The 21,484-nt window shown below is 39.0% G+C and overlaps 2 protein-coding genes and 1 long non-coding RNA gene across 13 annotated transcripts in view; 2 read left to right on the forward strand and 1 right to left on the reverse strand.

Moving 5' to 3' along the window:
• The window catches only part of ESCO1 (establishment of sister chromatid cohesion N-acetyltransferase 1), a 39,552-nt gene extending 35,924 nt beyond the window's left edge, over nt 1–3,628 (forward strand). For 3 of the 9 annotated variants that reach the window (XM_059706489.1, XM_059706490.1, XM_059706491.1), the window contains 2 exons: nt 455–642; nt 2,090–3,623. In XM_059706489.1, the coding sequence (XP_059562472.1) occupies nt 455–642; nt 2,090–2,237 (336 nt within the window). In that variant the 3' untranslated portion in view covers nt 2,238–3,623. Of the gene's footprint in view, nt 1–454; nt 643–2,089 lie in introns of those variants that run through there. The other 6 variants (XR_009454129.1, XR_009454132.1, XR_009454130.1 and 3 more) reach the window with 4 other exon arrangements.
• A 3,448-nt stretch (nt 3,629–7,076) lies between these two features.
• Nucleotides 7,077–21,484, reverse strand: part of GREB1L (GREB1 like retinoic acid receptor coactivator) — a 232,024-nt gene continuing 217,616 nt past the window's right edge. For all 3 annotated transcript variants that reach the window (XM_059706495.1, XM_059706496.1, XM_059706494.1), the window contains 6 exons: nt 20,203–20,368; nt 18,821–19,048; nt 17,755–17,896; nt 15,401–15,601; nt 12,639–12,777; nt 7,077–9,707 (listed from right to left, as the gene is read on the reverse strand). In XM_059706495.1, the coding sequence (XP_059562478.1) occupies nt 9,544–9,707; nt 12,639–12,777; nt 15,401–15,601; nt 17,755–17,896; nt 18,821–19,048; nt 20,203–20,368 (1,040 nt within the window). In that variant the 3' untranslated portion in view covers nt 7,077–9,543. The remainder of the gene's footprint in view (nt 9,708–12,638; nt 12,778–15,400; nt 15,602–17,754; nt 17,897–18,820; nt 19,049–20,202; nt 20,369–21,484) is intronic.
• LOC132239733 (uncharacterized) lies at nt 7,533–13,746 on the forward strand. The gene is made up of 2 exons (XR_009454135.1): nt 7,533–7,660; nt 12,646–13,746. It is a non-coding gene; the product is annotated as an uncharacterized LOC132239733 (long non-coding RNA).

Consider the following 21,484-nt stretch of genomic DNA (forward strand, 5'->3'; position numbering starts at 1 on the left):
GAACCCTAGAATTATGGCAGCAATCACAAAAACCATTGTTATGGCTGCTGAGTTCTTAAGATGTACTTTTGCTGGCCCTTAGGATGTGGGAGGTAGAGAAAACTAGCATTCAGTTCCTATTGTGTCAACCATGATGACAAGGTGCTTTGTATGTATTACCTTATTCAGTTTCTCAACAATTCTCAGAAAGAAATGGATATTTCCAATTTATAGGTAACGAACTCAAGCTTAATGAAGTAAGTAACTTCCTCTCTTGGTTATGTAACTAGTAAGTGAATTAGAACAGAATGTAGATCCAGATCTATTTCCTAAAATGAATGTGAAACCATAAATAGTCCCCATAAGTTTGTTAAGAAACAAGACAAATGTAGTGACCTCCTCACTAAGGTTAGTACTAGATAATTGCTAAGTAATATTCTTACTTGAAAATTTTTTCCAATTTTGATACCTATAGGGCTACAGAGTTATAGAAGAAAAACTGCCAGTGACCAGGTCAGAAGAAGAAAAAGTCAGATTTGAAAGACAAAAAGCCTGGTGCTGCTCAACATTGCCAGAGCCTGCAATCTGTGGGATCAGTCGAATATGGGTATTCAGCATGATGCGTAGGAAGAAAATTGCTTCTCGCATGATTGAATGTCTAAGGTAATTTGAATGTAATCCTTCACATTCTTTTTAGTACTTTAGATAAACTTGCCTTAACTTAATAATATTATTTATAAATTATCTAAGCCTTTTATTCATTTTTCTTGTGCTTTTATCACTTGATTTTTAATCGAAGGTATTGAGGAAAAGACTCAGACGAATTGCATGTTTTGGTTTTTTGTTCTTTAAAGAACCTTTGCTAAAAGATTAATGGAAAAGGTTAAAATTAGTCATGCAAATGAGGTTTTTAGTTCAAGCTCTTGTTTTTGTTTATTCATAGAATCCGTATCTACTATCTATTGATACAGTTTTCAAAATAATCCATCATTGTTTTTGTTTTTTTAAAATATATTTTATTTATTTTTTACAGAGAGGAAGGGAGAGGGATAGAGAGTTAGAAACATTGATGAGAGAGAAACATTGATCAGCTGCCTCCTGCACACCTCCTACTGGGGATGTGCCTGCAACCAAGGTACATGCCCTTGACCGGAATCGAACCTGGGACCCTTCAGTCCGCAGGCCGACGCTCCATCCACTGAGCCAAACCGGCCAGGGCATCCATCATTGTTTTAAGTGAGATTCTAAGGCTCTGAAATCTTAGCGCCTTTATGTGTTTCTTTTCTCCCCCTTATTTTATTACTGAGTCATGATTCAGAAGGGCTCAGATCTATCCACCCTTTTCATGACAAGAGGCAGGTCTGTTTTTAGCTCTTTCAGAACTAAATCTAGAAAATGCAGCTGACTAAATAATAGTCTTAAATAAGGGTATTGCTTCTTCTTTAAACCTTGTAAAACTTTTTATAACAATCATAAGATTGTTCTAGTTTATAAAAACATAAAACAGTATAGCCATTGTATTTGTTCTGTGATAGTGAGATTGACACAATAAGCTTCCTATTAAAGCACATAGAATTTTTACTTTTTTCATTTATTGATCATTCTTGTTTCTGGATTATTCATTGCAAATATATAGAAATACAATTAATTTTTTAAAATATTGATATTGTGTCCTATAAAATTGCAGACCTCATTTTTAATTAGACTCTAGTACATTGTTTTGAATAGTAGAGGTATGTGCAGAGATAGCCTTACCTTGTTCCTAATCTTGGGGGAACAATTTTCACTCTTCCACCATTAACATTTGGTGTTCCTTGCTGTTCTTTTTCAGTTTGAGAAAATTCCTTCTACTCAGGGTTGTTGAATATTTCTATTATGAAAAAGGGTTGGGTAAATGTTTTAAAAACCATTGTTGCTTTCATAAATTTTTTTTTACCTCAAATTATTATATTTTAGATGAATAGTTATTTTCAACATTTTTGGCATATACAACATTACCTAAAAAGTCTACTTAAACTGTATTTGACAGGTTTTTCTAATTTTAATGATGCCTAACCTTATTAATAATTATTTTACCCTTCCACTTCCCCACCCCTCTTATTTTTAATAGGAGTAACTTTATATATGGCTCATATTTGAGTAAAGAAGAAATTGCTTTCTCAGATCCCACGCCTGATGGAAAACTGTTTGCAACACAGTACTGTGGCACTGGTCAATTTCTGGTATATAATTTTATTAATGGACAAAATAGCACCTAAAACAAAATCTTGCCTACAGTACCAGAAGACATCTATTGAAGAGTGGATTGGTTGCTGACTTTAACCAGGAACTAGGGCCATTTTTGTTACAATGAACTCAGGACTGGCAACAGCCATGAGGTTGTTCCATTTTCATAAAATTGGAAACAATGCAGTAATAGCTTATTATTGTTTTGTTTTTTAAAGAAGATATTTTATTATCTTTTACAGAAATTTATGATTAATGTATTTTATCTATAGTTATTTAGACATGTTTACATGCAGCAGATACTTGTTCATAGTGGACTGAAAACTAATGCAAGGACTATGGTCTCAGTGATAAGTATATTTTGAAGTTCTTAATATGGAAATATACCAGTGTAGTTTGGTACTGTATTTTTTTTAATATATTGATCTGCTGATACCAGTTACAATTTTAAAGATTGTATTTTCACAGAGCGGAAACCAGTGTTTTTAAGCTATTATTCAAGAAGGGTATAATATTAAGTGTTTAGGAATTCAAAGCTAATTTTTTAAGGGCCTGACATATACTTTGAAGGAATCTCCACTAAAAAGCAAAGCTCCAAATAAGCAGAAGGAATTTGGAATATTGAGCTTTTCCTTCCATTTCTCTCTTTCCTGCTCTTGAGGGCAGAAAGAAGTGGAAGGTTGTAAAGAATTGAGTCTCCTTCTTGGAGACATATAAATGACTAGAATTAGTAAGGTACCCTCTAAAGTTTATTATCCTTTTATTCTGATTTTACTTCTTAAATGGCAACTGGTCACACTTAGGCTGTTAACAGAACTCCAAAGAGATTTATAAAAACCCATGAAATAGTTGCAAGCTAAATATTAATGACTTGGTATCTGCTTGTTATTCCTCAGAAATACTACACTGAGTATATACCCTAATTACTGGACTTCATTTTGATACTTGTCAATCCTTCATAGTGCCCTCTACTTTTAAAGGGTTTATATGTTGAAAACTGCTGTGGCCTTTTATGACTTGTATATAATGTAGGATAAAATAATAAAATACTTGATAGCTTTTTCTAAGTAATAAATGAGTGGTGTGTTGTCATTTGTGCTTTTTCAGGGAGTTTAAGTTTGATATCTTAAAAAATGATGAAAACGCTGGCTCCTTAAAAGATTAGTTTTCACCAGTTTGCCAAAAGATCAGCATGTCAGCAACAACTCCTCTGAACTTTAATAAAAGGCAAATCCTGACATGAGAATATAAAGAGCCACAGCCCAAGAATGAAGCACCATAGTGATTTAATATAGATTATTTTTATGAGCTGAAATTATATCTCCATTAAAGAATGACTGAAAGTTTGGGCCTTAAGATTAACAGTCAGGTGTACATTTTATCTCTCAATAGATACATGCTTTTTAAATTTAGAGAGTGGTTAAGGCCCTATACTTGTTAGGGGTGTAATTGATAAGGCAGTTTAAGTATTTTCCTCTAACTCATCATGATGGTCTGACTTTTTATTTTTTATTTTTTTTAATTTTATTGCTTAAAGTATTACAAAGGATATTACATATGTGTCCTTTTTTTCTCTCTTTTTTTTTCTTTTTTCCTTTTTTTTCCCCCCGCCCTTGACAATCCCCTGACCTCCCACACCCCCCAGTGATGGTCTGACTTTTGATACTCCCTTTCCCTTTGGGTTGAGACTTTTGTAGTTATGCTTGGTCTTAATGCTTGCCTGACAGGGACCATAATTGTTTTAAAATAGGATGAAATTTTCAGGAATAGTGTAGCTGCTCTAGTAACTGTTAATCTCATAATCCAGATCCAGTTTCCATGTAAGCCATAGTATGCTTCTTTAGGGATGCTAACTTTGGCAGTTTCAAGGAGACCTGGGGATAAAGAGGATATATTGATTGGTTTAAATGTTATTAGGAAATCAGTTTATTTTCATGTTTATATTTTTGAAGATATCGTCTCTCACATATCTTTTATAATCTAGGTATTTCCTTAAGAATAGTATTAATAATATCTAACATTTGAGTTTTTGTTGTATGTCACCCCTGTGTATGGTGCTGCATTATTTTATTTAGTTATCATGACAACCTTATGAGGTAGAGTTTATAAATAAGGAATCTGGAACTTAGAAGGTAACAAAGAGACTACTAAAGGAGTCTGAGTAAAAAATTTTGAAACATTGAACTAAAGCTGTGTTGTATGGGATGAAGATGAGAGAAGATGGATAAACTCTGAGACAATACAGTGGAAGATTTGGTGCGAGTTGATAACTGACCAGAGAAGAATCATGGCAAAGGATCTAGGGTAATTGGGAATTTTGATTTGGGTAATTGAGTAGATGTATTGACTGAGAAAGGAATACTGGAGAATTATGTTGGGAGGATTGGATAGGAAGGATGAACTCAATTTTGGTAAAGATTTTAAGGTAGTTGAATATTTTCCAAGTGGCGATAACCTACCTAATAAAGTGGGAAGATGCTAATTGACCCTCATGCCATCGCAAAGATAGCGGCGCCCATAGCCAATAAGGAGGGAATATGTGAATTGACTGCCACGCCCTCAAAGATGGCAGTGCCCACAGCCAATAAGGAGGGAATATGCTAATTGACTGCCATGCCCTCAAAGATGGCGGTGCCCACAGCCACAAGATGGCCGACAGGGGAGGGCAGTTGTGGGTGATCAGGCCAGCAGGGGAGGGTAGTTAGGGGCAACCAAGCCAGCAGAGGAGGGCAGTTGGGGGGGACTGGGCTGGCAGGGGAGAGCAGTTGGGGGGGGGGACTAGGCCGGCAGGGGAGAGCAGTTAGGGGTGAGCAGGCCGGCAGGGGAGGGCAGTTGGGGGGACCAGGCCAGCAGGGGAGGGAAGTTGGGGACGACCGGGCCGGCAGGGGAGGACAGTTAGGGGTGATTGGGCTGGCAGGGGAGCAGTTAGTTGTCGATCAGGCTGGCAGGGGAGTGGTTAGGGGGTGATCAGGCTGGCAGGCAGAAGTGGTTAGGGGCAGTTAGGCAGTCAGGCGAGCGGTTGGGAGCCAGCAGTCCTGGATTGTGAGAGGGATGTTTGACTGTGGGCAGTTGGACATCCCCCAAGGGGTCCCAGATTGGAGAGGGTGCAGGCTGGGCTGAGGGACACACCCCCCCTCCCCCCCAGTGCACAAATTTTGTGCACTGGGCCTCTAGTTTGGTATATAATTGGATATGTTGATCTAGAGTTTAGGAGATTAAGGGAATTTATGAATATAGTTATTTGAAGATTTAGAAGAGCTCACCACCCTGAGATTTATGAAAGGGTAGGAGAAAGTTGTGAGGAACATTATTACTTGAGATGGCATGCCCAAGAAGAGTAATTGAAACTACGGGAAGAGTCTCAAGAATAAAAAGAAGAGTCAACACTGTCACATCACAATTGAAGGCTGAAGAGTGACCTTAGAAAAAGAAGAGGGATCTACAGAGTGGTGGAGGCAGTATTGGTCACGGAGGTTTGGACACAGTAAGTATGTACTAGCAGTCACAGTTAAACTTCAAAGGAGGTTGATTCTACAATTGCTGCTTATAAAGGGGCTTTTAAATTTTGCTGCCATTGAAAAGTTGTTTCATTATAAAAATGATTATTATATAGACATTGTAGGAACCACAGGTATAGACAGGAACTATTTGATTTTATTTGGGGTATGCTCTGGTCTGCATGGCCATGCAATGATTTTATTTTGTTTGAATTATGTCACTATTTTGCCAGTTCATAATATAAAATAGTGAACTTGGTGTATCTACTAAAGGCATGACTTCCCTTTTTCTTTCTTATATAACTTGGTCCATCTTTTGTCATGGTCACTGAAGTAAATACTAAGGAAAATACAGTGTGAATGGCTTTGTCCTTAGCCTCACCTTCCTGGAATCACCTTTAGTGAGGGTTTTTCAATGAAGCCAGGGTTTCAGTGTTAACAGCAATATTATCTTAGACCTAGAGGAAATTTAAGGGCCAATTACAGTGACTAAAGAGACTTCCAAGAAATGTTTGTCCCTGGATGTTGTTCTAGTCTAGGTAGCCGAATAGGAAGGTACGACAGTTTCACAGCTTTTAGTCTTTCCAAGGCAACTGTTTTGGAATATGTAGTGGAACACTGGCAGTTTCTATTTGCTCTTGAATTTGTCATCATACTTGTATTTATTGCCCCTCCCAAGGTAATGGGAGCCTTTGGCCTAGGAGACTGTTTTCATGGTTCTATATAAAAGTCTATTATTTTAACAGTCTATAGAACTAACTGAAAGGCATTCTGGAATAGCAGTTACTCTCCTAATTTGGTAAAATTAGTTCGAGTTTAGAAATTGGGAGATTAACATCTTATGTCATATTACACAGTTCTTGCAAACCATTCTGCCTCAACGAAGGACAGCAAAGTGAGTACAGTTGTCATCTATAAATAAAAGATTGGGGATATGTGTACAATGACTATTTCTAACATCTCTTGAATAATCATTCATAGATCTGTTTTCCATAATTATGTGGAACTCTGCAAATGGACATCGTTGTGGATAGTTATTTAACACTTTGATGGACTGTTATGCCAGGATAGTAGAGTCTTAAGAGTCATCCAACCTGTGATATATGGACTTCCAGCCTTTCTTGGACACTGTCAGAGTCAGGGAGCTCATTCCATTTATGAATATATCAAAGTTAAAGAAGACAAACTTTTTTATTTTGGGTGTGAGAGAATTTTAATACCAAATTAAATGGAAGGACAACATACTGTAGACACAACTTAAGACAATTTAAAATCATAAACAAAATGTGAGGTAGACTAGTGAAATTCACCAAATTTTGGTTAAGAAAATTTTACAGTAATAAAGTTAACACAGGTGCCTCCTTTTCTAAAAAAAAAAAAAAAAAAAAGCATTTGCATAAATTACAGCCAAAAAAAACCACAACTGAATACAACAATTCTAATTTTACTTTACATTCAGTATTAACCTGTGTGAACTGTCATAGTTCAACAGGTCCATAGGTTAATTATTATGGAGGCCTAGAGAACACATTCATACCACAATGTTGCTAAGGAATGGCAAGGCTTGAAGCTGAACACACCAAGGTATGTATTAACAAATCATGGTGTCCTGTGCTTGTGCAATTTTATCCTTAAAGGAGAAGGACCTAACATTCTCTAAAGAATTATACTGTTAAGGTGATTTTAAAAGATTTAAACCTTAGTAAGAATGACATTGAAAAGAATAGGCAGATCAATTTGAACTGTCTATCATTGGGGTGATGGTCTTTTGACTTTATTCTGGTATTTCCTTCCACAGGGTTAAATAGTATTTAAGAGATTATAATCACTTGATTTTTCAGAGTGCAGCCTAAACTAATATGGAGTACCTGCATTTAATTAACTACTTTAAAAATGTTCTTCAGACTATGAAGCCATAAAGCCAGAAGAAAACCTGAGAAGCCATCTGTCCCAGCCAGGTACAACTATTTTAGAATTATTTCAAGTATTTTATTTGCCCTATATAGTAATATAATTGGAATATTGCACAAACAGTGGGTTTCTTGATATCGTCTGCATTAGGCCCTTTCAACCAAACAGGAACATTTGAAATACATTCATATCTAAATCAACCTACTACAAAACGTACCTTTGCCAAAAATTCTGTTATACTAAAATTAGGGAGTATTTTTAAAGCATACATAAGGCAGATCAGACCCTCTTTTAAGGACAATTAAAAATGGGGTTTAAAAGAATTGTTCATTCAAAATATATTTAAAGCATCTTAAGTAACTATATTAAAACCAAGGATCTGCAAACCATTTTCAGGTTAGTATATTCCATCTTACTAGCTGTAAACTCCTTGTTATCACAAGCTAATAAAACTGGTCAATCAACACTATTTGTTCTAAGTAAATGCAGGCTTAGTAGACCCCCTTTCAGTAGTTTCAGGCCATAAATAAGATAATTCAAGTAAAAATGGCCATGTTAAGTGGGGATAAAGTGGTACATATGGGCTAATGAGAAAAATGTCAAGAAGTTGTGTGATGAGAATTGGAGTAATTTAAGAGTAAACTTCCAATAGATTTAGTTCTAGAACATTTTTTAAAAATCTGTTTTTAATTTTAAAATAATGGTGAGAAATTTATAGAAACTTATGCCTCCTACTATTGAAACTGAACAAACCCTTCCCTTGCTGATTTTAATGAGTCAAAGACTTTTTAATGGAATCTTCCTTACTCCTTACAAAAGAATCTACTGAAAGACAGTTCTGCCTCTGTGAGCTCATTTCCCTTTTCATCAATTTCTGTGTAGTTGTCCGTATAGGCAGATAAAATGTTCATTAAATGTATCTTTTATTTATTCATTTTTATTATTATTAAGGTATTACATATGTGTCCTTATCCCTAAGTGTATCTTTTAAAGGAAGCTTTGCTTGAGTCTCTGAAAAGAAACAAACTAGTTCCACTCCATACAGAGCCATTGCCTGACATGTAACTTTGCTGGTGTCAACTGCTTAATTACAACCAAGCAGGGTGGGCGTGTGGTGACTGCCAAAAGTTCCTTAATTGGCTCAACTACTGAATCAGGTTTCTTCTTATACAAGATTAATCACTGTTCCATATTCTCATAGACATGGTGTGCTTAGAGACTGGAAACATTTTTAAAGAATGGAAAAAGCAAAGTAATTTAAGCAAGGAGAAGCTGCTATATACACAGTGCCTGCTCTGCATTTACTGATTTGTTTGTTCAGTTTAAATAGTAAACTTTAAACTCCTGTGGAAATTTTGCCAAAAGTTTCAATACATATAAGATTATAAATCTTAAACTAACACTGCACAGAGAAAGACAAAGCTACTTCTTTTTTTAAATACAAATATCTTCTACATTCTATCATTTCAGACCCCTGAGTAATACTGTACCAAAGTACAGATCTGAAGAGAAACTGAGGGTTCAGGCCTCAAACGTTAATCTTCAATTAATTCCACACCAATGGTGTCTCATGTAACACATTCAGGCTAGCTAATGCTGAGAGTCAGCTTTACCCCTAACAAGGTGTAGTAGAAAAAACAATGCAAACTCCATGTTCGTTCTCCAAAGTATGTCCTCAGGCTCCGCGGGCAGACCATGTCTTAAGTAATTGCATAACTGCCTAAGGTGGAGTTAACCTGAATGTAAGGTCCTGAAATGGAACTGAAAGAGAGTAATGCCCCCAAAGATTTGGGGCATTCTTTGGAGAACAGACAAATATGTTGCACTTTGCTCCACAGTGATTGTACTTTAAAGGAAAAAAACCCCAAATAATTGTTTCTGCCCCACTCCCCCTAGGCATCCCTTTGCTATTTTTGGTCTCTTCAAAAGTTCATACATGACGTCCAGTAAGAAAATACAGGGGCTTGTCTTCACTACTGTTAGCAGTTTGAAATTCATCCCGGAGGCGGAACTGCCACTCATCCTCTAGTTCTAAGCGGACAATTGTCTGGCGTAAGGAGCTTCTGTCTTGGCAAATGACACACAGGGTAGCACCTTTGGGAAAAAAAAAAGCAGAAGTGCATTTTAGGCTCAGGAATTGATAAGGAACTTGACCACCTCTCTACAATGTATCCCCTAAGTCAGTGGTTCTCAACCTTCTGGCCCTTAAAATACAGTTTCTCATGTAGTGACCCAACCATAAAATTATTTTCGTTGCTACTTCATAACTGTAATGTTGCTACTGTTATGAATGGTAATGTAAATATCTGATATGCAGGATGGTCTTAGGCGACCCCTGTGAAAGGGTCCTATGACCACCAAAGGGGTCGCGACCCACAGGTTGAGAACTGCTGCCCTAAGTGAACACATCTGAGAACCAACATATTAGGTAAGTAACCCATCATTTAAATTTATTGTTTATTTTGAATAAGTAGTATTACAGATTCAAAAGTCTGAAGGAGTGTAAAGTGAAAAATCTCCCAATTATACCCTGCCTCCCCCTGTGGTAACCAGTGTTAAAACCAATGCTATAATGTTTCTCATGTGTTACTCTCAAGTAGGATTTCTCAACCTTAGCTCTATAGGACTGGATTATTCTTGGTTGTGGGGCTGCTCAGTTCTTTTGTTTTTTGTTTTGTTTTTTTTAAAATAGAACATGATTATATTTAATACACAAGTTTGCCGAAACCGGTTTGGCTCAGTGGATAGAGCATTGGCCTGCGGACTGAAAGGTCCCAGGTTCGATTCCGGTCAAGGGCATGTACCTGGGTTGTGGGCACATCCCCAGTAGGAGATGTGCAGGAGGCAGCTGATCGATGTTTCTCTCTCATCGATGTTTCTAACTCTCTATCTCTCTCCCTTCCTCTCTGTAAGAAATCAATAAAATATATATAAAAAAAAATACACAAGTTTGATACAACCAAAAAGTAAAACACCAGAGTAAAATAGTAATAAAAAACATGGTATTTCATTTGCAGTGCCTGAGAAATGGTTAACATCTTTAGTTATAAATAAGCTCTTAAAAACCAATAACAGAGACAATATAATGCAAGGAAACTGGAAAAAATAAGATGAAGTAATACAAGTGATGATTAAGCATATACAATGATTTTGCTGAGCAGTGATGAAGAATAATTTCTCTGCAGTATCACAGTGAGCAGAGTAAAGACACTGACACCTAATATTCTTCAGTTTTGAACAGTGTTGTACAGTTTGAACTCTCAGAAACACTGCGAGGCAGATTAATGAGAAGGATCTATAATTAGGAGAAAAGCTAGTTTTTAATCTACATATAAATTGAGTATTTTTAACCGGAGCAGTTCCAATTAATTGGAATTATTTCAACAAGTTAGTTGAATAAATTCAGTAGGAATGATATAAAAGCATGTTTAATGCAGAGAAAATGTGTGGCCAGTGTAAGCGCTTAAAACACTATTTGCCTATCAATGTATCAGCACAACCCAGAAGCGTATACACAAACTCTATTAGTAACAGATTACAGCGTAGGGAGTACAGTCAGTTGTACTGTGATCTGTATATATGGGGTCTGGTGGGTACCAGAAATACTGAGGGGACATTTTACTTTGCAGTATACCTGAAACTAATACAAAATAATATTGAATGTAATCCAATTGAAAAGTAAAAATTATATAAAATGGGGGAGGGTAAAATTAAAAGGAAAACAAAGGTACATAAGGTAATAACTACATACTTAAATTTCTATGTCGCCCAGAATCTAAAAAAAGATTATTTTTTAAATACATTTTGATTTTTTACAGAGAGGAAGGGAGAGGGATAGAGAGTTAGAAACATCAATGAGAGAGAAACATTGATCAGCTGCCTCCTGCACACCACCTACTGGGGATGTGCCCGCAGCCAAAGTACATGCCCTTGACCGGAATCGAACCTGGGACCCTTCAGTCCGCAGGCCGACGTTCTATCCACTGAGCCAAACTAGTTAGGGCTAAAAAAAGATTATTTTTAATGAATAGATTTTAAATCTACTCTGTGATAATAAGTAAAATCAGAAATATATGGGAGCCCTGGAGGCCTCGCAATGGCACGCCCTGGATTTCGGTATTAACGTCTCCAGCTCTCCATCTCCTGGATTCAGTCCAACAGCAACAAGGACAACAGTCAACATGCCTGCTTACAGTTCTCTCCATCACCCTTTAGGTCACCTTGGATATGAGCTTTCTCACTCTTATGTTGCTTGGCAGGGAGTGTCCATGGCCATGCCCAGGAGGCAGTTCTGAGCCTTTCTAAAGACTGGGTGTTTCAGATGGTGGCAGAAGCAATGGCACACGTCCTGTTCCATCGTCACATGCATATCACCAGGGCGGGCTCCTCTGTTCTTGTAGGATGTCTAGGAACATCCCTGGCTTCTACCTACTATATTGCCAGCAGCAGCAGTGTGACAATCTAAATAACTCCAGATGGTGGTCAAATGTCCCCTGCAAGGCAGTCACCCCCCACTACTGCTCCAGATGTGTGGTTTTTGTGTGGGTGTGTATATAATTACCTAATTTCACCTATACTCATAAAGTGGTAATATGCTGTACACAGTATTCTGAACCTTACTTTTTTCACTGACCTCGGAGGTCATCTTGTCAGGATTATTCGTGATGCCTGATTTACAGTTTGTTCTTAGGCAAATCTAACTAACTCTTTGTATAGTGCATACTTGTCATAACTCAGTAACCTGATTTTTATTAAAATTAGGTTATATGAGAAGCATTACTTCTCTTCTTGCATCGATTCCTTCCTAAAATTAATAGTGGCGAAACATTTAATGTCACAAATCTGGCTATTCATCTAGTATTCATCTTAGTATATCAAGACTTGATTCCTCAGTTGAAACCAAGATACTCAATTTACTGGCAAAAAATGACTGTTAAAGTGCTTTTTAAAATATACTTTTCACCTCTGTATTTTGCCCAATGGGAACCAATAGCATTCACAAGCAAAATACTAAATTTGATTTACCTTTTAGAAATTTAAATTTCTTAAGAAGATCAGCACCTACAAAAGAGTCACAGAGGTACAAGAGGAGTCCACTGAAAAACACCCCATCACAGTTGACATTGCTGGAGTGGGGTCTGGAGCTGATGTAGCATATGGCCACCTGGAATGATCAAGCAGAAGGAGCATGGGCATTTCAGAAGCAAAATGTCTGCACTTTACCTGAATGAGTCAGTATCTTCCTCTTTAGCTGTCTGTTTCAGGATAAGGGAAAAGGTTTTTTTGTGTGTGTGTGTGTGTTTTTTTTATTGAAACTTAAATGAGTTGGTTATTTAAGCTTTGCCCCTCTTCTATGTAGTGTACCAAGGTTTAACATATTTAAAGCTTCTAGTTTATTTCTCATAATCAGAGATGGTTATGAAAGAATTAGTAGTAAGAAACAAAATAAGCCCCTCTATCTAAGAGTGTTTATAAAATAAAAAAGCCGCTTTCCACAGAAAGGCATACTGAGGAAAGATAAAATATTTAGATCACCTTATTAGAGAGAGTAAACATTTTTAATCAGCTTTTCATGTAGATAGACTTAAATTTTCAATTGGTTAGAAGCTTCAAACTGCATGAATTAAATTTTTAGGTCTGTATGGCTTCCATGTAACCACAGAAATTACAGGTAAGTGAATGAGATAGTTGGAGGACTTTGAGAAGGATGGAATGACTAAAAATGTGGGCCAGACTGCTTGGGTTCGAGTACTGGTTCCTTGAATAGTTGTGTGACTCTGAGCAGTCTCCTTCATTTCACCATATTTCATCTTCCTGCTCTGTAGAGATGATAGCAGTATCTGATTCATAGGACTATTTTGTGAATTAATATAAACAGTAAGTATTCAGTGAGTGTTAGCTGCTGTTAGTAGTAGTGGTATTGGGATTTTGTTGTCCGACATCTAAAGCCCTGGATCTTGGGATGGAAGAGTTGGGAAACCTGGGCTAGACATGTAACTTATGTTGATACCATGAAAGTGTGGTATCTGATGTAAGGCTCCTTCTACTTATAAAATTCAATAATTCATGTCCAACCCACAGTGTAGACTTGTGAGAATGTAAAATATTTACAGTTAAATTTTAAAAATCAGTTCTTTTTTAAAAAAATGTTTTTATTTATTTCAGAGAGGAAGAGAGAGGGAGAGAATAGAAACATGAAGGATGAGAGAGAATCATTGATTGGCTACTTCCTGCACACCCTTTACTGAGGGGATTGAGCCTGCAACCCAGGCATATGCCCTTGACCGGAATCGAACCTGCGCCCCTTCAGTCTGCAGGCTGACGCTCTATCCACTGAGCCAAGCCGGCTAGGGCCAAAAATCAGTTTTCAAAATTAAATATAATTGGTTTCAGTCTTTAGAGATTGTCAAGACATGCAAAGAAAAAAAGGCAAGAAGAAATGTAGTATACCAAAATGTTATTGTTCCTATTACAAGTGATTTTCTTTTCTAATTTATACCTTTTATTTTTTAAATTCTTTACAAGGAAGATATGTTCTTGAATAGAATAAAATAGAATATTTAAAAACAGTACTGATAATACCAACAGAAAGCTTAGTGGTAGAAGCTGTTTAAGTCTTGAAGGCTATTGGCTGGCTATCAGTGGTCAGAAGCCTAAAGGTACAACTTGCAAATTTTTTTATAAAGTAAAACTGATGGAGAACTTGAGACAGGGAAGAGAAAGAATGACAAATAAGGAAGTCATGGAAAAGAATGAAGTGCAGGAGTGGAAGTGACAACGATAAAGGTCTCCATGATACCTTATTGCTCAGCAATCATTGAGCTCTTATGTGCCTACAATAGTGGGTAAGACATAGTGGTCCTCTGGCATGGGGAGAAATACCATCACATGATTAAAATATCTGATGAGTGGATTAAAAAACTGGTATATCTACCCAATGGAATACTACACTGTTGTAAAAAAGAAAGAATTCTTACCATTTGCAACAGCATGGGTGGACCTAGAGAATAATTATGCTAAGTGAAATAAGCCAGTCAGAGGAAGGTAAATATCACATGATGTCATTCATTTGTGGAAAATAATGAACAACAAACTGATGGACAAAAATAGATCCAGAGAAGCATCGAACAGACCACCCAAACTCAGAGGGAAGGGCGGGGGGGGGGTGGTGGTGGTGGTGGTGGTGGTGGTGGCAGGCGGGGGGTAAGAGATCAACCAAAGGGCTTGTATGCATGCATATAAGCATAACCAATAGACACAGGCAGTAGGGGGGTGAGGGTATGTGCTGGGGGTATGAGTGGCTAGGGAGAAGTTAATGGAGAACAAAGGAGACATGTAATATTTTAAACCAGTGGTTGCCAACCAGTGGTCCATGAGGTCTGAAAGGCTGGCAACCGCTGGTTTAAGGAAACCTTTGGAGCAGCGGTTGCCAACTGGTGGTCTGTGAGGTCCGAAAGGTTGGTGACTGCTGCTTTAAACAAAGAATTTTAAAATAAAATATCATCTGATACATGTGATTGAGGGGGAGCAAACAACTGTTTCTGCCCAGCTGAGGTAGTAGGCTTCTCAGCAGAGCTGACCTCAGAGCTAAACTTTGAGTGTTCACTGGCTTATTGTGGAGAGGTGAAATGTGTATGGGGAGGGATGACTACCATTGCACCTTGTGTAAGCCTTTGCATAAATGAGTCTGTTACAGGTTCCTTTTTGTCTTTTTCAAATGGGAACTAAAATGGAAAACAAATGGATGGAAGTGGGTAAAGCATAGTACTAGCCCACTCCCCCTTTACCTCTGGTCCAATGTTAAGATAGCAATCAACAGCTAACACAGGACTCTTGAAGTTCCGGATGGCTTTGGGGAAGAGTTTGTATGAGGCGTGCTGAAGGAACTTCTCCAGAAGGAACTGCGCAGGGGCTGCCAGTAATGTGTGTTCACTGTCGGGAGCACAGACATACTGAAGGGGCAGGATGGGTGCTAAGCTCTCTGACACCTGAAACAAGAGCCGAGATTATCATGGAAAATGTGTGTCAGTGGATGAAATAGGAAAGGAAACTGCATTGCATCCTAGCAGTCCCCAAATAATAGTACAAGTGACAAGTGCTAGGCTCAAATGTAAGTCTGTCCTTGGGTTCTGAAAATGTTTTTCACTTACTACAGAACAGTACTGTCGTATCTAACAATCTACCCACAGCAAGAACAGGAGACAATGGAAAAGCAGGCTTCTTTGAAAGTTACTGCACTTAGCAAGTACATTGTGAGGACCAAAAGGAAGCTTATTATAGTGCTCTGGATGTGGATGGGATTTATCACAACTGAGAGAAAAAAAAAAGCAAAGGTTTCTAAGCTTACTGGGGATCCATGTTATAAATGATTAGATACCAGTATCTCTTAAACAGAAAAGGATAGCCCATGGAATTTGCAACCTTAACAGGTTTTGATCTGTTACTTTCTTTTTCTGTTTTTAATCATTTTTATTTTTCAATTACAGTTGAAATATATTAGTTTCAGGTATACACCCCAGTGATTAGACATTATATAACTTATTAAGTGATCATCCCAATACATCTTGTTACCCATATGACACCATATAGTTATTAGAATTTTATTGACTATATTTCCTATGCTGTGCTTTACACTCCCATGACTATTCTGTAACAACCAATTTGTACTTAGTCTTTTCACCTTTTTCACCCAACCCCCAACTCCCTCCCATCTGACGACCATCAAAATATACTCTGCATCTAAGTCTGTTTCTGTTCTGCTTCTTGAGTATATTGCTTGTGGATATCATGGGATACAGGGGCGCTGGATCTGGGGACTCCTGGGAGGTGCAGGCCAAGGTCAGCTGCCTTTTGTGTTCTGGCTGGTGCCATCCGGTATGAGCTACAAAGCAATCTGCAGATGGCTGCTACTTTTCCTGGGTTTGGAGGTACCCAGGTGGGGCTAAGCTGTGAACCAAGGCCAGCTGCTATTGCCAGGCCTGGGGCCACTTTGTGAGAGGTATGGGGCACCCTGAGGCCAGACACTGCTTGTTTGAGAGATTTTAGGCAAGTCTGAAGCATGAGCCAAGACAGGCCATTTGTTTGAAAAAAGCCACTGGAAATAGCTTGGGTGGGGTGGGATCTCCAGGAATCACCAGGGCAGGCAGGAAAACACTGAGCCAAGTTGATGGAGACTCAGATATGGCATCTGCCTGTCATTTCTGTGTGTGGGAGGTGGGGGAGGGAGGGGAGGTGTCTCAGAAAAGGAACAATGGCCTCTGCCAGCACTTTTGTCTGGCAGAAAGCTGCAGTCCCCACCCCCCCCCCCCGCTCTTATCCTAATGCCAAACAACTTAGTTCCTCCCTGTATTACCATTTTAGCTGCTATCCCAGCACTGGTGCTCAGAGGAAGTGTGTGCAAGTAAGTCTATGTGTGGGCCCTTTGAGAGGAACTCCAGCAGCTCTTTGTCTTAGCCACAATTCCCACTGGTTTTTACCACCAGAAGTTATGGGCACTTCTCTTCCTGGCATTGGAACCCTGGGCTGGGGGTCCTGGTGTGGGGCCAGGATCCTTTGCTCCTCACAGGGGACCTCCCCAGCCGAGAGATCCTTTCTGATTTTTGACCAGCCCATTCTGTGTCTGCTCCTACCAGTCTTCATGTGGCTTCTTCCTTAAATCCCTAGTTGTTGGACTTCTATTCAGCTAGATTTCTGGTGGATCTGAATGATGGTGGTTCTATAGTTGTAATTTTGATGTGGTTGTGGGAGAAGGTGAGTACCGCATTTTACCTATGCCACCATCTTGACTGGAAGTCTCTGGTCTTTTATTTTCTTGACAAGCATCTTGATTTACATTTCTCATGTATTACATAAAAAATACAGAAGGTTAATTTTGAAACTGAATCCTTCACAAATCCTTGAAGGAGTTGTGAAGCCTTAAATATAAAGAGAAGTAATTTTGTTGTATTTTCAAATGTTATGTCTGGCTGTAGATGAGTCCTCAGCAAGGGAAATGAGGGCTGCAAGTGCAAATTTGGCATTAAGGACTCCTCACTTTCTAAGCACAAGTGGCAAGTGCTTAATGCCAGCACCTAATAACAAAGATATCAATTAAGAAATTGTTGTCTTAATTCCAATAGTAGAATCAAGCTTGCATACTCACCATGATCTTTGGTTTAATGATAAAGTCCCTTTGCCCTCCAACCTGAATGTGTTTCTTCATGAGACTGAAGTTATTAAAACGACAGATGAGCAAGCCACTGCTGTTTGTTCTCAGGTTAAAGTCAACGTCTTCACAGAAATACCTAAATCATAATCACAATAGGTTTCTTTGGCTACCTGACACATCTCAATCATGATCATTACACACAAAGAAATAAATGTGTGGCAGACGTTAAGAGACAGCCTCAAACAGAATCAACCTTGCTTTCTTGTAGAGCTGGCCCTCTTAACACTTGCCTGTGTGAAGCCCCTGATTTGGGAATTACAGCCATTAAATAAAGGAGTGAGGAGAGTTTGGTCCCAGACATTTTTTGGGGACCTTGGGCTCCTTGAACCGAACCAGACTGCACATTCTATATACTCTTGCAAGATGGGAGTGCATAGGTGCTCCAAGTTTTTAAATTCTGGCTGCAAATAGGATGAAGCATCTGTCAAATTTAAAACAAGTAAAATAGCTACAGAATATTCTAGTAGCTACAGGATTGGGGGTTGACATAAGAGGGACTTTACAGTCCCTGGCTTTTCTTTGTTTGGCCAGATCAGATTTTCCAGGATATGGACATACTTTATTCAGGAGGCAAGGCCAAGGTTAGCCTGCTCATTCTCACTTACTGGCTTTTCTACAGAATCCAGACCTCTGGTCTTACATTTGGAGAAAGTGATTACCTTCTGAGGTCAGAGGAAGAAGGAAGAATTAACCTTCAGTGGGCTTATGGGTCCACACACTGACTGGTGTTGATTCAACAGTTTGTCCCTGTTTCAGTTTTTGTTGAATAATGAGATTGCTGAAACATTTTCCAAGCATTTTATATTGTAACACCTGTTAAGGATTTGGGTCAGTTTGAAGGATGGTGAAGGGATACTTTGAGACTTGATTCTCCCCCTTTCTTCTTGTCCATGTAAAGAGATTCTCAGCTTTCAATTAAAGACAGAAATAGGAATAAAAAACAGGCTAGAGCTGGGTAGAGACAATGACTAGGGTTACTTGTACCCAAGAGCCTGACTACCTGTTGAAGTCGTACTGCACATTCTGAGTCAGGTCTGTGTTGAGGAGAATGAAATCGTGCACGTGGCACCTGGAGAACGGGGCCCTCAGACTCTGGGAAGCCAGCTTGCTGCTCCATTTCTGTACACCCAGGATTGCATAGTGGATGATTTTTGGTGTTGCTTCAATGTGCTGTAAGACACTCTTCAAGGACACATTCTTACTGGAAACTCCTGCTTCCATGGGCTGGCTATGAAATGTAAAGTTAGTTTATATAAGTTATCAATAAATATTATTGAAAACAGGGTCATTTATGAAGGGCCAACACTACTATACAGTATTAATATCTGTAATATAATTAGCTTATTTACTTTCTCTTCGCCTGGAATGGAGGAAGGTGTCAAGCCCAGTTTTCATACTGCCAGACTGCTAATTTTAGGAAACTGCCTCTAGGGGGTGGGGTGCATCACTTTAAGACCGAGAAACAAAGCCACCCCCTGCCTCAAAGTGAATAACGAACGGTAAGTTACTAGAGTGAGGTAGCCCGAGGTCAGAAGTATACTTCCTAGTTCTGGTAATTATTGTATAATGGAATATTTGAGAACGTCACTGACTTCAAATCCACAAGGACACAAAATCATGACGTTTGAATTGGAAGGGCCTAGAAATCTGGCTGTGTTTCAACGAGGGTGTTATTGACATCTGGGGCCATTTCTTGTGTTGGACTTTCCCATTTTTATTATCCTTCTGGTTCTCATGGACCCCTCACCACTGCCCCAAGAGGAAAACCACTGAGACTGGCCCAACCATAATTTTACAGGTGATGAAATTGAGAAAGGTGAAATAATTTTCCCTTTCATCCAGATAACATGGCAAAGCTGGGGCTAAAAAGCAGGCTCCCTGATTTAGAAGCCAATGACTTTTTTTTTTTTTTAATCTTCACTCCAGGATATTTCTCCATTGATTTTTAGAGAGAGGGAAGACAGAGAGAAATATTAATGAGAGAGAAACACATCAATTGGTTGCCTCCTGCACGCGCCCTGACCAGGGCCCGGGCCAAGGAGAAGCCTGCAACCAAGGTACGGGCCCTTGACCAGAATCAAACCCAGGACCCTTTAGTCCTTAGGCCAACCCTCTCCACTGAGCCAAACCAGCAAGGGCTGGACTTTCTAAACAAAGCATGCTCTCAATAGATTTATAGCTAACCAAAGCCATGATGCAGAAATGGTCCGGGAATTTAATGGCATACTGAATGTCTAAATTTAAAAAAAAATGTACTTGTGAGGGTGGTCTTGTGGATGAACGTTCTGCTCTGGAAAGCTATGCCTCTTCTATTTACTTCCATGCATAACTGCAGCCAAGGAGAGGATCTTCTCAATAGGACTGCTCGGGAAGTACCACTACCTGGTCTGCTCCTGAACACTGTGAATGTTCCACAGGACACATGAGTCATCCATCACAACGATGAAAGGCCAGACACACTGGCGTTTAATTCCCAGCTCTTCCAGGCGGTTCCTCTCCAGTTCCAGGTTGTGGTATGACAGCTCCTTAATGAGAAACCTGGCAGCACCTGGAAGGCAACACAAGTACAGCTGCACGTCCTTCACTCAGGAAGCCCCACAGACAGCTCACACTCTCCACAGGCATGCCTGTCCACATGGTGACCACTGTGAGCAGGGTCAACTAGATTTTCAGAGCAAACTTGAGTGTAGGTAAAAATCACAGAGGAAGTCTTTAAAATGCAGACTCCTGGAGCCTAACACCAAAGATTCACTTGAGTAGGTCTGATAAGGGGACAGAAACCAAAGATGTCTGATGATACAGATGATTCATGAACTACACTTTGAGGAATATAGCAAGAATCCAGTTTCCCTGATAGGACAAAGGATGCCACATGGAGGAAACTCATTACTAGTCAGTTTCTGAAAGTCATGATAAGAGGCTCTGTCTCAGAAGCAGTCTCTTACATGTCCTGCACTAGGGAGTAGCCAGAGCCTGCGGTTAGTGAGTATGCCGCTTACACTAATGTGTTCCCTGCTTGAGAGAACTTCAGGAAATTGGTAGCATCATCTCTGAAGATGATTCTGGAAACTGGCATTTTTTTTCTTTTTCTTTTTTTTTTTTTTTGCAAGAGGCTGTGTGGTATAGTGAGTAGTAGAAAAGACTAGAGCCAAGCTGCCTAGGTTTGAATCCTGATTCCACCACTTTCTAACTTGACAATGAACAAGTTAACTCCCCTGTGCCTTGGCTTCTCCACCGGTAAGAAGGCAATGATAGCATCTACTTTGCGAATTGTACGGCGCTTGGGGTAGTGCCTAGCATGTACTAAGTACTCAATGAATGATGGCAATTAAGATGATTGTCAAGCCAGTCAGAGAAAGACAAATATCACATGATCTTACTTATATGTGGAATCTAATGAACAAAATAAGCTGATGAACAAAATAGGTCCAGAGGCATGGATGTATGTAACAAGCTGACACATCTCAGAGGAGTGAGGGGGATGAGAAGAGATTAGCCAAAAAACTTACATACATATATGCATAGCCCATGGACACAGATAATAGTGTGGTGAAGTCCTGGGGTGGGCAGGGGCTAGTGGAGGAGTGCAAAGAGGGGGGTAGGGGATATCTGCAATACTGTCAACAATAAAAAATATATATTCAAGATGATTATCACCAGGCAT

Source organism: Myotis daubentonii, chromosome 8 (genome assembly GCF_963259705.1).
Source record: "Myotis daubentonii chromosome 8, mMyoDau2.1, whole genome shotgun sequence".
NCBI classification, from domain to species: Eukaryota; Metazoa; Chordata; class Mammalia; order Chiroptera; family Vespertilionidae; genus Myotis; species Myotis daubentonii.